Below are 17661 nucleotides of genomic sequence, written 5' to 3'. Positions count from 1 at the left end.
CGGCCAAATTTCTATCAAGTTAACTTCTTGGGCAAAATAAATAACAAAGTGTACTCACAAATGCAGCTTGCAGAGATGAGCTTGATGGTCTTAACCATTGTACTTTGAAGAGAAGGGCTGCCACATCATGGCCCTTCCATTGCAGAGTAACCAAGGATAGTGCTGTAACTGGAAAGACATTAGTTTTAGGACTGAAAAGGATGCTAGGTGAAAGGTTTTATGTTCACCAAGATGAGCTTAAGCATTGCCTAGTAGGAAGTCCACAGGTTTTTAAGTACAAGTCTAGACACTTCCAATGGCATGCCTCTCTTGTGCAATATGCCTTAGAAAGAAATCATGTTCCTGTAAGCCAGTGTAACCAAACTGCATAGCGACTAAAGCAGACTGCATTCAAGTCATTGTTAATGCAGCCAAAAAAATCCTAATTAACTGAGAAAATAGGTCAACAAACTCTTAAATATTTAAAGAACTATCACATATTATTTGAAAAAGTTTCCTGTGATGGTATAGCTGTTTATGAATAAATTACAAATACCTATGGCCTCTTCCACTGTCTTTCTAGGCTTAATGTTACCAGACTGCTATAGCTACAAAACCATGACCTTCCTTTACCCAGCCCCTTTCCCATGACCCAGCACCACTTCCTGCCAGGCTGACCTGAGCAGCCTGGAGAGGTTTGATTAAGGCAGCCACACTTCAACAACACTCTGCCTTCTGCCAAACTCTTCCTTCTGTTAAATTTATGCAGCTTCAATATTATTAGCAGTAAAACCAGTAATGGTGAGCTCTGAGGGACACAGCTCCTTTGAATTAGTAATGAGTTTTGCTACTTTGCAGACTTGGCTGAGACCTAAAGTGCTTGTGTTTTTTTTCTTGACTTCTGAATGATGTTTTGTTTATTGTAGTTGCCATGACAAGAGGGATGGGGGTTTTATCTTTTCTTAAGGCTATTAAAACCATAAGCACTGATTAAGTTATTAAAAGGCAAACCATTCAAACACCCCCATTCTTCATTGACATGTCTTGTATGGAAATTAATCTGTGCTCACATTTGGAACAGATTTAGGAGGGGAAAAAAAAAAAAAAGACAGGATTAGGAAAAGAAAGGCACAGACCATTCTAATATTCAGTGGAGGGACAAGTGAAAGACTTGCCTCCTTTCCCTCTCTGGGTGCATCACTGTGTTGGTCACAATCATTCTGCTGGAACCTGGCGATAACAGTTCCTCCAGGACAGGCCAGCCTACAGCTGACTGTGACCCACTTTGGGCTGCAATCCCTCAGCAAAGTGACAGGGCTTTGGCTCACAATTACCAACCAAAGGTGTGGAGAGCAGCCCACATTCAGCACTAATGAACACCTATCCTCATGTCTCCCCACCAACCAGGCAGGCATCAAACACAGTTTTGGCAGTGAAAACTGCTACGGCTTAAATCCTCTGCTAACATTACAGTGCTTGAGCTATCCTAACTAAAAGCCAACCTACTAAAAAACCAACTAGAAATAACCAGCTTGCATACAGACATGCCCGTTCATCACACCCTTCCTTGCATGCTCATTTTACTATTTCTTTTCACTGTAATTCCTGCTTTTCCTCTGCTCCACAAAAATATAAATCACTGCCCCAAACTATCAGTCCTGCATGTTGAACATATAATACCATCACTGATTCTTACTGCTTTTCCATGATACCTGAAATCAGTTTGGTTTTGCCCATCATCAAGTCCTTCCATAATCTTTTCCCCCTCTGCTCCAGAGAAGTTGTCTTATGCAATGCTGCATCTGCTTTATTAAAGCTGCCTGCCCCAACTGCAGTTACCAGAGAATGGCAGCTCTCCAATACATTAGTGGCACTAAATGTAAAGTGGAGAGGTTGCATTACACAATGCAGTTGCCCCAAAGCTTGGTTAAGTCATCACGTATGTTTCCTGCATTGGTTGAATTGTCACTAGTGAGCAAAAAAGCCAAACGTGGACTGATTCGGTCCCCTCCATAATGGGTGACAAGACTCAAATGAGAGGCCGCAGGGCCCTGAAGGCCTGGCTATCACAGTCAGCAGGGATGTGCAAGCCCAGGCTCTTGGTAGAGGCAGCACTCTTCCCAGAGCAGTATGGGATGAGGCCCCAGGTGCTATGGATGCTTGGCTGGGTGGCTTAGCCAGCCCTTTCAGCACAGTTCCTGCAACTGCTTAAGACCATACAAACCAAGGGAGGGCAAAGCAGCAAGGCCAGTAACCCAGAGAGTAAAATATTCAGCACATCCCCCAGCAAACTGGGCATGGGGAGATGATGGGGGGGGTCTGTCTCACTGAGCGGTGAGGACTCATCCTCACCCCTGAGGGTTTGCCTCTGCTTTAGCCAGCTCCATGGTGCAGATCTACTTATATTTAAATAATAAGAAATGCCTGTTAAAGAATGAGGAGATGCTGCAATGATTCCTGAAACATTCAGCTGCTGAAAGACAGCTGCTTACCAGCAAAACCCAACGAAGTAGTGACCCAACCTGCCCAGCTGGGGAGCAGAACAGCTTCTCACCTCCTCCTCCTCGCAAGCCGGACCCCCTCTGCTACCCCTGCCACAGCCTCAGGGCTCACTCCAAAAGTCCTTGTGTCTGGACAGCTCAGCAGGGCTCCTTACCTTTCTTTCCCCTCTGTTTTCTCCTGCCAGCCTCTCCAAGGTGCACCATCACCTGTGGGATGGCAGGGAAGGACCTGGGGTCTCATGACTGCCCTTAGACCATGAGCTGCTCAGGAATCTTTCCCGCTTCCCTCCTGCCACTAGAATATTTCCCCTTTACAGGTCTGGTTGTGGCAGATTTCTTTCCTCATTAGTGTACGTGTGACTCTCTCAATAAAGCATTTTGTTACATGATGTATGAAGGCCCATGTCCCAACCCCCATTTTACTGTACATTCAAGTGCATGTTTTGCTGATTTACAGCTGTTCTAGAGAACATCTCCCTTCCTGAGCAGGGCAGGCCCATAAAGGATATATCAGCTCTGACTAATGGTTATTAGTACATCCCAAGGTTATGTACCACAATTAAATAACATGGAAGAGAGAAGTGAGACTCCGGCTTACTCAGCTGAGGACAAAGATCACAGATAGTCTCTTTCAATCTTCAGATTGCAATATCCATTACAGATTGCCACCTTCTAATGTCAAAGTATAATTTGTTGTAGAGAAACTGTGCTGCTGTTTCAAAGGCGAGTCAAAGAGCAGCCTTGCTGTATATCAGCGTGTGTTGATGTACGTTAGGACGCCACGGCCAGGTACCGAGGACGCGCGGCTGTTGGTGCAGAGGGAAAGGAGACGTGACTTGCTGATCTTCATTATGCAAACGCAGGGCCCGAAGTGGAAAAACGTTTAACCCAGTCAAATGAAGTGTCACCAGCGATTCCCGGTGCCTAATGTACCACAGACGCTGCCTGTCGGAGGAGTTAACCGCGACCTCCCTGGTCTGCCGGGAGGGCTGAGGGGAGAAAGCCGTTCCAAAAGGAAAGCGCAGCCCCTGCCTTGCGCTCCCGGCCCGGGGCAGGCGGGCAGGACCTCCCGGGGCCGATCCACGCCGAGGTCAAGCGGCTGTGGCCTCCTCTCACACACTTCAGTTTCAGTTCTGGTAGTGAGAAGCAAACGGGCTCGGACCTACAGGATTCCCCCTGCTCCCCGCCGCCCGCAAGGCCCCGCGCCGCCGCCAGGGGGCAGCCTTGCCCCGAAGACGGCGGCGGTGACCGGTTCCGGCTGCTGCCTCGCTGCCCCTGGGACAGGCTCGGGGCGGGTAGCCCGAGGCCGCTACAGCGCAGCACGGGGGATCGGGCCCAGCCAGCCCCGCGGTGGGGACAGGGCCGCCGGTTCGCCGCCTTCTTCTCAGGGGAGATGCAGCGGCGGGCAGGAGGCTGCCAGGGGCGCAGCGGGGCAGTTTCGAGCCGGCGCTGCTTCAGCCTGCAGTGCACTGGGGAGCCCCGGGCCTTGCCTTGCCCAAGGAACCCGGCGGGCCGGGCCTTGGGCACGGACAGAGACAGGGACGGGTGCATACACACTGCCAGAGGCGACGTGCAGCAGTTCAACTCTGCTGGCGGCCTCTGGCTCCTCAGGAGACACGGGGCAGCTCACAGGAACACAGGGCAGGGAAATGGCTGAGCAGTTTATATATATAAAGACTATATAAAGTATACAGCGCAGTTACCTCCAGGCTCGTGCTGCGGGTGAGATGCAAAATCCCCACCAAAGCAAAGGGTGCAGGCACGACAACGCTCATCCAAGGGACAAATCAATTCCTAGAAGCTAAAACCACACATGCACCAGCTTCCTGTCACTTTCTGAACTGCAAACAACAACAAGGTCTGAGGCAACCATCAGTCTGAATTTTTCACTTCAAGTCAAAGGGCTGATTAGGGCTGATTTGACTTTAGATTTTCAAAGGACAGCTATCGTGATTTTTAAGCAATCATCTGCAAAAGAGATGAATGGCACACTTGGTGATCTGCATGATTTATTTGACAAAGCCTATTAGTTCTTTCTGGAGCAAATTAATAGTGATTCTCATCTGTTTGTCACTGGCAATTTAACATAGGCTAAAAAGTCATAGAGAGTTTTCTTCAGATGGAAGTCCATTCAAAACAGAACAAAAAGAGATGAATTTGAGAACAAAAGCTTTAATAAAGTCCTCTTTAAATGAAAACCACTCATGGCTTGACTGTTAATCAAACGAACATTACTTACCTTAGCACCACTGAAACCAGAATCTGGCAGCAAGTTTTTTTTCTCTTTCTTTACAGTCATAATTTATAACAGCTGAATTATTTGCTATAAATACTCTTTTCCTTCTGCTAATGTATTGTGCTGCAAACATTTTGTTGCTAAGACAATAAACTCCTAAACGGGGGCTTCTGAAAAAGTGCATTCTAATGCATTCCAAGCAGCAGCTATTCAACAAATAACACTATGCCATCTTGACAGACTAGATTTTATTTTCAGTAGTATTGAAAAATACTGAAATTTCTCACTAAATTTATTTCTTAAATATAGAAAGCTGCTGCTTGCAATACAGTGGAGCATATTTATGTATACACCAAAGCTAAAAAATTAAACCGGGATGAATTAGCAGAATGAGATTGCTTTAGAAAGTAGTGAGCTAGATAAGTAAAATACGTTCCTAAATACATACAAAATATCATGGAACATAGAAGATAATGGTTTAATATGCATCCTGTTACACATGGAGAGCAGTTTTTCTACACGTAGTATGCACCTTACTTACTTAAAAAACAAAAACCCCAAAACAAACTACCTAAAACTCTTAAAAAAAACTGGTACCAGCAAAATTTGACTTTTCTTGTTTCTTAAACAATGTCCCGACAGATACTTTCAATGAGATAAATGTGACAGTACAGCTCTTTATGCCCTTTATAATCAGAGAGGTTACACAACTGTAACACATCACGAATATGTGTTACCTGATCAGAAACGTAATAAAAGTCAGGCTCCACAGAGTCAGGTTCCCCTGCCTCATGCAAAATCTCACGTATCGCAACTCGACAATGTCTTTATACTTGGAGGGGTCAGAAAGAGGGGAGTTTGGGAGCACAGTGTGGCAAGAACTCCAGTGCCCCTGGGAAGTGCTACTCCCAGGCTGCTGCTCACATAAGCTCCGAGGAGGAGGCTTGGCACTGGCTTGGGGAGAGATCCGTGCACTATGCTCACAGACATGTGAGCTGAAAAGATACAGGCTTCCCACATTAACACTCTGTGAGCTGCATCAGATAGAGTCATCATATTAGCTGTTGAAATTGCATCGTACTCTTTACTTTTAGTATACTGTTACGCCTCTGGGATATATTCTGTTTATCAGGGAACTGGACCTAAAGAGATGTTTATAGTGGTTTTCTAAATGGGGCTTTAGTCAACTTCCTGTGACATACCTGAATGACAGCATGTATGTTTTGGGGAAGGGGCAGAGCAGATGCACAAACTAAATACCATACGTGCATCTTTTTTTAGTCCTGAGCCACTATTTGGAAATCAGTTGATTTTTTAGACAAACAATCTAAAATACTCAGCTGAAAAAAAAAGATTTTTTTTTTGTCATTTTTATAAATAATAATATCAAGGTTCTCCCAAAATTTGTCTAATGCAACATTATGAAACAGAAAAAGCAAGAATGGCTGAAGAACTTGCCAAAATATACAGGTTTGCCAGAGGATCAATAGTGACTACAATGAGTACAGCGCTGAGCTGCAGGCCCGCATGCATGTGGGTGTTTTCATCCAGGGAAACTGCGAGACCTAACAGAGAACATAAGAACCATAATTTGCATGGGTAATGTTCTTCAGTGTCAGCATGAAAAGCTGACTTCTGCTTCCCCAGGCAGCAGTGTCTTGGAAAGCTGCCCTGGTTTCTCGGTCATGGTTATCTTGTCATGCTTCTGTGGAATGGTGTGTCTAAGAAGAGAGCATCTTGTTAGAGATGCTCTCCAAGCAGATAAGAGCATCTTGGGGATGACACCAATAGGTTCAGTTAGGGACAGCTAACTGGGAGAAGTTAAAACACAAAGAAGGGGGGAAGGGGGAGGATTTAGATTGGAGGTAGGGAAAAAAAGACATTTTATCACTTATTTAATCAAACGCTGTTGACAAGAAGTGGCAAAACTTACATGGGGAAGATACTAGGAAATAAGATAGAACTCGTCTGTGCAGCAGACAAAGGACACTGATGGGGAAGTAATCACAAACATTGAGAAACGGAGGGAGCACAAAACTACAAAAGCTTTTGTCAATAGAATTTCATACCTAATTATTGTCACAGGACTCTCCAATTTTATTTCCTGCAATTCTTCTGGCAAAAGGCCAGTTCTCATATGACCTCCACAATTCTTTTCAATCTTATCAATGAAATTATCTTTCCTTTGAGGCAGTCCATTTTCTTATCTTTTAAGAGAGATAATTACCCTTAAATTTAGAACCATTTCCTAAGAAAACTGACCATAAATAGAAAGTTTTCTTTTACAGAGATACACTAACATCATTATGCTAACATCTGCAAGCCTTTGATATTGTTGCAGTTACACTAGGTGGAGCTTACCCACACAGGATGCTATCCAAAGAGGCTTTTTTTTACTTCTTAACTGGGTGAAAAATGGTTGTGCCAGGGGGCAACTTTGAACACAGGTAAAAAGCGGACAATATGCACCAGCACAGGATCTTTAGGAGGTGCATGTCCTCTTCTGTGTGCTGCAGCTCTTGGGTATCTGCTGTCTCTCCGAGCAGGGATCACAAGCAATTTCTTATCTCATGTCTGCTTCTGGGCTGGGCTAGCAACAGAGTTGATTTGAACCTAGCAGATAGCCTAAGAATTAACAGGTTAATGCTATTACTTGACAAATCCTGGCGTTGGGATCAACTCGGTGAGGCTCTTTTCTGTGTAATGCCACAGGTCTTCAACCTACCTGCCCTCCCTGCTCAAAACTGCAGTCAGTAGGGTAGGTGGCAGGGAGCAGAGCCTGATTCAACAGCAGCTATTGCTCATTTTCTTGTCACTCCCTAGGTGACCGCTGGCAGAAATCCCTGTGGAAATGCATCTAAAAATATTTTGAAAACTTGGCCTCCACTGATGAGAAAATTAAGTGGTGACTCATGCTCCCATCAGCTCCAGACATGACTGCTGCAATTTGATGGACTGAGAAGTTGATATTCCACCGAGACTGCAATTTGCTTAGGGGAGCAGCTGAGAGGCCTCATTGGCACCGATTGTTTCCAGCACATCTTTCTCATCCTTTTAATCACTAACAAATTTAATTTTACTTCTCACTGAAGATCTCACTCTCCACCTTTCTGGCAAGAGAACAATTCAGAGGCTGCTTTCATGTTCTCTTTTACAGCTCTAGATGCCAGCATGAAGCGTACGTGTCTGCACATGCCTTGCACTTGCATCTCCTGGTGTTGCTTTCTCTAGTCCTGCACATTTAGAGCCATTGGACAGTCCTTGTCCTTGCTACTCCAGAAGATTACTTACCATCCTGCAGGGAGTTCCCTGTTGAATGACAATTTTACAGGAACTATATGCATAAACTTTGAAGAATTTATTTAAAAATGCCTCCTCAAAAAAATCACAGTCTAATGAACACAACTGATAATGTGGTTTACGCATGAAAACAGCAAACAACCTTCCTCTGCTGACACTGTTCTGATACGATGCTCCTTTGGTCTGGGAGACTGGAGCTATTCGCGGATAGGACAAAAGAGATTTGGTTTATTAGATACTGGAAAAGGCAGGCCATCAAATCTAAAGTAAAATACTCTTCATTTACTGTCATCATGGCTACATTATTACCAAGCTTTGTTAGAACAATGACAGGACTTTTCAAACAGCTTCCATGGGGAGACCGCTCTGCAACTTAACAGCTCTTTAACTGGAGATGTGCAAGTGTAACCAAGGGGAGAATTTAGTCTCTTGTCTATTTAATAGGGACTGTACATGTTTCTGGCACTTTATAATAATAGAAATATAAATGCATCTGGCTTATAACAAAATAGAGAAACTATCATTTAGCCCTTTACTGTGTTGTAATCCCAAATGCATCTACATCTATTTAAGTGCAGAATAGTCTATAGAGTTTACAAATACAATGATGCGATCATTTGCTCTAAAGGTTCTATATGAAATTAGGATTCAATAAAAAAAAAAATTCAGTGTCTGAAATTTAATTTTTAATGTCAGAATAACATCAAAAAAGTAGCTCTTTCTCCATATGCAGTCTTGCAAAAAAATGTATACCAGGTACTCGGTCCTTTCTAGTGATTTCTATGTACACAATTGCTCATCTCTTATGCACATATACACTTGCACATAAGTAAATGTGTTGCAGACAGACAATATTTCATCTTGCCTTCTAACCTCCCGCTGTCAAGATATTGCCACAGAAAACCTCACACAGATAAAACTAACAGCTCCTCTTTCCCTGACTGCCAGAATAACGTAGGGGACTACTGCTGTAAAACCAAGCTGCTGGATTGCTCTCTGTTTGCTCTGTGAACAAGCACAACCACACAGCTTCTGCTGAGATTGCGTTTTCTGTCATACAGCCTATTCATACTAACTAAAGGATATGTAAGAAAAAACAGAACCACAATTTTGATTTGACCACATAAAGAATTATTTACCTTGGACAAATTATTGGGGTCATCAAAAGCTTCTCAATTTAGTGCACAAAAAGGGAAATAAAATGTTTGAGTAACTCAACACAAAGTGCTAAGATTCCCTGTGACTTATGGTGTGCTCTTTTATTGTTTGGGCGTTTTATTCCTCTGCTATCATTAGGTGGGATTATAGAGATGCCCAAGATCAGAACTGTTGATGATCAAGAAAATCCTTATGTTTTTTAACATGGACAGAGGTCTCACTTGCCATCAGTTTCGCCTGATTATTTTCAATACCTCAGATACCTCTCAGTTAACTTTAAAGCCAAGAAATTGAAAAGAATCAGAACAGTTCTAACCCTGTACTGAAAAATTGGTGGAGTTCAATTATTAAGTTTCAGTTGGTGCTAATTTACAGTATTCTGAGGACTTTCTTTCCTCAAGTTTAGTTCATAAAATATTTCCATACATTTCAGAGATAGTCTTTCAAAAGAACAAGCAAACAGTTCAAAAGCTTACCCACAAAAGAACAAATCATAGGTAACAGAGGTAAAAAGTTGACCTAGAGAATAAATAATTTTCTCTTGGTTTTCTAATAACAAAATTGAATTCAAAACCATCCTGTTTATTAAAGACATATAAGTATAATAACAGGTCACAGTTAAACATCTTAACAGTCTTTAAACGTAACAGAATTGATATGCATAATTAAGTTTCATGAAGTACGAATTCAAAATATATACTTCAGTTTTGCTTTATGTTCCCTTTAGACTAACACTTCCAAGACTCATAAACGATATTTAGGCTGCCCAAGCAATCAGAAAGGACTTTGTAAAGGCTTTAACAAAACTCCATTGTAAAACAGCTTAAAATATTCTTAAATGTAGAAAAAAATTAACAAAGAAAAAAGGATGTGTTCAGTGGAAGCAAATTGTTGGGTGTACTGAAAATTGGAGATTCAGTACGCAGAGGTAGCTCAGTAAGGGTACTTGCAGTGTTCTGACTACTTAGCATTGACATGATGACTGTATGCTTGAACTCTTCCTGTGTATTTTAAGAAAGTGAGTGCTCTTGTTGGGCCTGTTTCTTTGCCATTCAAAACCAACAGAAACGGTCATCAATTTCAGTGGGATTGGGATTAAGTCCCTATATACTCGGGAAGTTCAGGTTTATGGAAACAGAACAAAAAGAAACTGTCCTATGTCTGGACTGTCTGCTGCAAGCAGGGTTTTTAAGCCCAGGAATGAAAGAATTCATCATGTTGTCACCTCACGTACCTTCATTACACAGTCGTTTTATTGATGATGATAATTTTGAACAAGATGATGCTGTCAGCTACCAATAGCTTCTCATACAGATGACATCAGAGCAGTCTTGCACTGACTGACCATCAGGTAAAGCACTGATGATTGGTACTGGATTACTTTCCCATTGTTCAGAGGAATAACGGACTAGGAATAATAGACTAAGTAAACCAAACACAGTTTTTTCACAAAGGCAAAAGGATATGAATTTCACGTGCCTATTGTCATACAAAAGATCTTTAGCTTATGTAAATGGCTGTAGCATTGTTAGAGCTATAATAATTTACATCTGCTAAAGATCTGCTCCTAGGTAAACTGCACTCAGCTGCACCATTAACTGCAATGTTAACCATGCCACATGAAACTTCAGCATTTATATTGAACTGATCCCAGTTTGTCCTATTTCTTAAATTATTTTTAATAGTTTAATGCAAATTGCCAGCCCAGTTTTTGCAGATGGGTACACCTCACAGCCTGGACTAGAGCACGCTTCTGAAATCTTAATCTCCCAGATAAGATGCGGTACTGGCTAAATGTTTAAATATATGCCTGTGTTCCTTTCTCTTCAACATTCCTATTAGAGATAGTATTTTGTATGCTTTTTCTATATATAAGTTTATTAAAACGAGTAACATTTCCTTTTCTAAAAAGTGGTGGCTGATTGTCAAATTAGCTAAGGTAGCACTTCTGTTACAAAAAGGATCCTTTCAACTAGGGAAAAGAAAAAAAAAATCAACTTGTCCTCACAAGCTATTATTCATTACCAATACAGCAATATAGAAAATATAGCTTGGCTTACTACAATAAAGGTTTTGTTTCAATATTAGCATCCTAAAATCTGTCACTGCGGGTCTCTGTGCATTGCACCGGGGGAAGAAAAAGAAAAAAGGAAACGAAAAATTTGTGTTCTTCAGGGGTAAATTATAAAAGATCTGCTAGCTGCAAACACAAATACTTTACTCATAACCCAAGCACCAGACCATTTCTTTGAAGAAGCTTATGAGGCATTTAAGATATACAATGGCACAATATCATACAATGGAAATAAAAGAATTTTCTTGAGAAACCATTAACTTTGAAGGAATGTCTAGACAACTGTGTCAACAAATGCAAATAATTCATGCTTTTCAGCTTCTATCCAATGGATGGCCCCATGCTGAGTATACACAAACTCAGAAGAAAAAGGCATGTCACCGTCATATGACTAGGGAGTGTAACAGAGTCACACAGAAATTCAAGTCAATCTCAAAAAAAAGCCTTCAGAAAGCTCTTCCCCAGGGTAACCCAGCAGTGGGATAAGCTTCTGGTCATTTTGGCTAGTTTAAAACAGAGACTTACAGCTGGTGCAACCTGGCTCAAAGCAGGGGCAATGGAAGAAACAGCTGTTAGTCATGACCATTCACTCAATTAGAAAAATAAAACCTAAAGGATTCCAAAATACTGTACAACCTCTTGCAGTAACCAACAAAGTGGCTTCTGGAAACAATGCTTTTGCCAAAAATGCATCTGTAAGGCACTTAACGGGTATCTTTTTAATATATATATATATAAAAAAATAAAATATGCACTGAAGCAACATTCACAAATACCCAGTTGTCTCATTTGTCTGTGTGTACAGTATAGTACATATATACATTCACTGTGACACAGGCCATCTCCATAATTATACCTTCACGGGTGCTTTGGGCTGCCTGGTTAACTTCAGCGCCTGTGAACAGTAAACAAAAGGGTCACTTTTTTATATCCTTCAAACACAACCAACAGCACAAGACCAGATTTTTATTTATAAGGGGCAACAAATGCTGTGCAGGCTTATGGAAGGCTGAGTGAGGGGTTGGCATGCAGCTGATGGGCCACTCTGGGATTTGTGATGATGTTTTTATCTCTGTTAGCTCATCACAACCTCCTCATATACAGAACAGAGGAACCACAAGGAATATGATTACAGTGCCAGTGAAGAAAGCTGAGGTGGGTCTCAGATGTCTTTTAGAAAGCAGCAACTTGGAGCCCACCCAAACCACTTGTGGCATAGATACAGGAGCTTCTGATGCACTTTGGGAAACACTGCAGAGAAAATTTCTGCCAACACCTTCGTGTTCCCTGGCCTCCGTCCATATGGCTTGAATCCTGCTCAGAGTATAGTCAATGCTGCAGTGGTGGGTGTCACGCACCTCTAATGTTTGTACCTTCCTTTCTAAGAAAAGGTAAGAATAAGCCAAAATCCATCAGTACAGAGGTTATCTTATGCCAGGGGACACCTGATGTCTTTGTAACTCCAGTCTACTCCCTCTAAAGAGAAGAGAAACCATACATCTGTGGTTTATTTATTTGGGGTTTAATTCTTATCAGGGTTCAGCTCTGTGTTCCCCACAGGACTGGCCAACTATGGTGGCTGAACTTTTTATGCAGTGTGTGACAGAAGTTCAACTCAAACAATAGGTGATCATGCCTCTAGTTTGGCAGGAAGTAGCTTGTCTAACTTTGGAGGCAAATGTGACAGGCTTAAAAGGCATTAGGTTTTCAGCCGTTCCTGCATCCTGGTATGGTCACTGTAAAGGATGCCTGTTGTACGGTTGCTCTGCATCAAAAAAGCTCAGTTCTTTCTATGTGGGATGAATTACCCTGAGTGAGAGGGAAATCAGTGAAATTCACAAATTCCTGAAATTTGGAACCTCTTTTTTCCTTAGCCTTTTGGGCAAAGTGCCCTGACAAGCTGGCATTTGCCTGTTGAGTGAGAGACTTATCATTTCTGGAGGGTTGACTAAACAAGCAGTTTTTAGTCTGAGAGATGTCTGTTGGGTCTTCTTATTGTAGATATTAGCCTTTAATATTGTACATTTAAAGCTTGTAAGCACTGCTTGAAAAATACTCCAGCACAAGTATAAACCCTTAAAAGAATCCAAACCTTTAAAAATAAATAGGCTCTATTCCCCTCAGAAACACTGGCTTTCAGAAACACCAGCATTTAACTATTGTTAAATCTAGCCATTTGAGATTAGTCTTTTAGATATTATTCAGCAAGAGACTTTGGAGAGAGACATCATTCCACATTTTGTTTGGGGAAACAATTTTTTAACTTTGTAGTTTGGCAGATGCTGCTGCCATATTTACAAACTAGAAATACCTTAGTGTAGATGAACCTCTAAATATTTAAATTCAATTTCATACAACCAGATCACATGTACTATCATAATTAAGTAAGAATGTCACTGCAGTTGAGTACTGTGACTGGATAACCGTCTCCCCCTGCAAGAGAGATGCCAAAATGAAGCCAAGGTGTTTATAGAAAATAAACATCAAGGGTGATGATGACATGTTTATTTTCAAAGCGGGAGACCATTATCCAGTCACAACATTCACTTCTATTATACTTATTGCAACTGTACCAGAACCAAGCTCATTGATTTTTTTTCAAAGAGTAATTAAAATAACATTTGTGAATAATACAGAAGACCAACTAAAGAAACTGCTGCAACAGAACAACAATCCCCCAAAGTGGTTCTACAGTAGCATTACAGTCTGATTAGCACAGGAGGTTTATTTGATGCTTAATGAATAAGAAACTAGTGCTGGTGAAATGTAAATCTCTCCAGTACTGGCTGACTTTTCTGATGCCCTGTTTAAAGGCTGTGTTAACTTGCAGCAGTTAATCTGACAGCAGTCCCTAAAGGCCATTGCCACCCCTGAGTACTGGGGAGGTCTGGAAGAGCTCCAGTCCCACTCCTGATGCTGGCAGCAGAGAGCAAGTTAGATGCTGAAAAGAAGTCGCATTGCAGGGATTGTTCTGTCAGCGGCAGTGTCTATTTAAGGCTGTCTTTCTGAGGGAATGGCATAGAGTTTTCTTTACACAAACTGTGGTGTCTCCTGATAGTTTCTGATAAAAAAAGATCACGACTTTCAGACTGATGGAGAAATGACATAGGATTCTCAAATTTGCATTTCTGGATGCTACAATAAGTATATCTTAACAGGGTCTGATTTGTGGACTCAGTTCCTGAAAATTGAGAGTTGGTTGGTTTGTTTTTTTTTTTACAATTCAGGTAACCAAAAGCGGCGCACATAAAAATCACTGATTTGGAGAATTTTAGCATTCAGGTTAGGAAGGTGACTCAGTGGAGTGAAGCTAGTAAAATGGCATTTGATGGCTTTTGCTGACAATTCGTAACATGGAAGTTATATAAAAACCCAAACATTTCTCCAATGATAAGTGGAGAATGCAGGGTACTGGTGGTACTGTACTTGTCACAGTAGGTCTCAACTTTCAGCTAAAATGGCTGTCAAATACTGCTTCAGGTGCCACAGCTTCTTGATCCTTATTATCTCAGAGCAATAAGGACAGCATTACCGTCAGATGCACGGACTAGCTTTCTTGGGGTGGTTACTGTTCTGAGAACCTGAACAAACTCACTGCAATTATTTCATATAGACCACAGAATGGCTGTCAGATGTCAATAGCTTCAATTTGAACTGAAATAAGCATAATTTGAATCAGTGATATCATAGAATCATAGAATAGTTAGGGTTGGAAATATCAATGCAAATACCTCTCAGTTACAGGCTATTATCCTACAAGCTATCCCCTGCCATTATTATTTTGGCATGAAATGTGATGCATTAGACTCCTGTAGACTTCTTGCTATTGTAGAGAGTGGCCCAAGTGAAAAATCAAACCAGTTTTAATCCTGCTTCAATTCAATTCAGAGAGCGCTCTCATTTTCTGTGATCTCCCCAGCTTCCATGCCAGTGGACAGATCTTTGTCACTTTTCCATATGGGAGAGCTGAATCTGTGATCATTAGCTAAAAATGGAGCCATTCTTACTAGGCATAATCTGAATGAAGTAATAATTGAAACTAATCATAAAAGTTTAACTTTGAGATTTGAACCTTTTCAGAGCCAAGAAGAATAAAGTTCAGCTTTTTTCTTTTTTTTATACTACTGTGACTATCAGTGCTGCAAAGGAAGTAAAGACACAGAAAAGTCTCTACCACGGGATCTCCAAGAAGGAACCTGAGGAGTTTAAGATATGTTTAGGTGGCTTTTTTCCTCATAGCACTCTTTCCACTATAAATAAAAACCAGCAATTCTTACCTTTTGTCTAGAAACCATCCAGGATTTTATTGTTGGTACCAGCAGACTTCCAAGAAGAATCTGAGCAGGATGATAGATGAGTAAGGGGACGGAAATTAAGGAGAGGTGCTCATAACCCGCAAATACTATCTTCAGCATTGGAATCCCTGCAGACAAACAAACAGGAGAGAGACTTTCACCTCAGATTTTGAGCTCCAGATAAAAGCAAAACATTTTATGTTGCATTGACATTTCACCAAAAAAACCTTCCAAAAGAAACAAAGTGAAGACTCAGAAGTTTTATGTAAAAAAACCCCAACACAAACAAACCAGCAAGAACGTGAGCAAAAAAAAAAAGAATACCTGGCAGAGAAAGTTCTGTGGCATTAAGGAAGGAGTAGCAGAATGCCATAAAAGATCTAATTAAGCTAATGCTGTCAAACTCCTGCTGAAGACTTGATAGAAAATAGATTCTGCTATACCATGACTGTTCAGTTGCTGAGCACACTTGTGTCCTGCTTATTTACTACTTTCTTTCACTGTGCTCTGTTCTGTATTTTCGCAATTGTCCTCCATCCAACCTGCCTGACTCCTGCTTGTATCCTTTCTTCAGCCTGTTCACCACTGGAGAAGGATTGTGCTTTTCTGGCCAGTTTTCTCCCTGCCAGTTGGTGAGTACCCAAATGACAGCTTTCCCTGCTCTGACCAATTCATGCAGTCACAGGGTAGAGTCAAGTACTCTGCAGGTCAGTGCTTAGGTGTTAGAGAACAAAACTCTCTGCTCTACCTATGTGTTTAAGAAGAGATACAGCATGAAAGAGAAAAAGTTTAGTGAACAGAGTGAGCAATATAAAGCGATCATGCCTATGAAGAGTTAGGGAGCAGCTGGAGTACAGAAGTTGCTACATACCGGAAGAAGTGAGTATTACAAGCTAGAGATGGGACATTTTTCCTAAGAGCTTGAATTTGCACTAAACACTGCTAATTGTGTTAGACATCTCCATGCATAATTCTCCCACTTGATCATGTGATATGTAAAATTAAATTTGATTAAGTTTTGCAGTAAATAAATTGATTATGTTTACTTTGAACACGATATTGTTCTGTCGTGGTTTAAACCCAGTCAGGTAATTCGTTCACTCACTTCCCCCCCTTTCGTGCCCTCCCCCTGCTCCCGGAGGGACGGAGAGGAGAATCGAAAAGAATGCAACTCCCACGGGTTGAGATAAGAACAGTTTAGTAACTAAGGTATAACACAAATCACTACTGCTACCACCAATGATAATAATGATAGAGGAGATAACAAGGGAAGAGAATACAACACCTCAGCATCAGCCGACCGATAACTTGCCCCCCCTCAGCCTGACCAAGCACCAACCGATACCTCCTCCAACCCTGCAGTTTCCCCAGCCCTTCTGGCTAACTCCCAGTTACCTCCTGGGCATGACGTGCTGTGGTATGGAATACCTCTTTGGTCAGTCTGGGTCAGGTGTCCTGTCTCTGCTTCCTCCTGGCTTCCCCTCCTCCCTGGCAGAGCATGAGGCTCACAAAGTCCTTGGCCAAACCAAAACATCTCTATCAGCTCTGTTCCCGAGCCGAAAGTCAAAACACTGCACTGCACCAGCTACCAAGGAGGAGAAACATGACTGCTACTGCTGAACCCAGGACATGTTCAAAATTACCTGTTTAAACCTTGGAACTCTGCTACCATGCTCTACAACTCACATATGTGGCCAAAACTTGCAACCATCTCTGACCAGGCATTTGCATAGTTTGCCAACAAGAGCAGCTGTGATTCCACAGCAGCCCCCTGACAACATACCTTATTTTCTCTCTCATCTTAAATGTCATTCTAGGAATCTTCTGCCACCATCACCCTTGCACCAAAGCAGGCTATAGTTTTTAAAGAGCTCGTTGTGTGTCTCCTTTCTCAGCAATGACAAAAAGCTTTGTGCCACATGCCCTCTATTCCTCTATTAGCAGATATTTCAGATCAGCCAAAGCAGCCATGCTTGGGCAAACTTTTCTGTATGTCTTGGATAAATTCCCATTTCCAACATTTTTTTTAGGTGTGCCTTAATAAAAGTTGTCTCCCCCTTATGTAAGGAAACAGGGTTTTTGTTGAATATTACCATGCCACCAGTGCCTCACCATTTC

General features: G+C 41.8%; 2 protein-coding genes across 9 annotated transcripts in view; one reads left to right on the top strand and one right to left on the bottom strand.

Moving 5' to 3' along the window:
* Positions 1 to 17661, top strand: part of LSM6 (LSM6 homolog, U6 small nuclear RNA and mRNA degradation associated) — a 64473-nt gene that overhangs the window by 22866 nt on the left and 23946 nt on the right. The gene's annotated exons all lie outside the window — the stretch shown is intronic.
* Positions 8681 to 17661, bottom strand: part of SLC10A7 (solute carrier family 10 member 7) — a 143457-nt gene continuing 134476 nt past the window's right edge. For all 8 annotated transcript variants that reach the window (XM_061441185.1, XM_061441191.1, XM_061441178.1 and 5 more), the window contains 2 exons: positions 15526 to 15671; positions 8681 to 12143 (listed from right to left, as the gene is read on the bottom strand). In XM_061441185.1, coding sequence (XP_061297169.1) covers positions 12099 to 12143; positions 15526 to 15671 — 191 coding nt within the window. In that variant the 3' untranslated portion in view covers positions 8681 to 12098. The remainder of the gene's footprint in view (positions 12144 to 15525; positions 15672 to 17661) is intronic.

This window comes from Pezoporus flaviventris, unplaced genomic scaffold (genome assembly GCF_033815535.1).
Source record: "Pezoporus flaviventris isolate CSIRO_AGI_PZ_B2104156 unplaced genomic scaffold, CSIRO_AGI_Pfla_v1 ptg000002l, whole genome shotgun sequence".
In the NCBI taxonomy this organism is placed as follows: domain Eukaryota; kingdom Metazoa; phylum Chordata; class Aves; order Psittaciformes; family Psittacidae; genus Pezoporus; species Pezoporus flaviventris.
The sequence above is the reverse complement of the archived record's forward strand: the minus strand, read 5'-3'. Positions and strand labels throughout refer to the sequence as shown.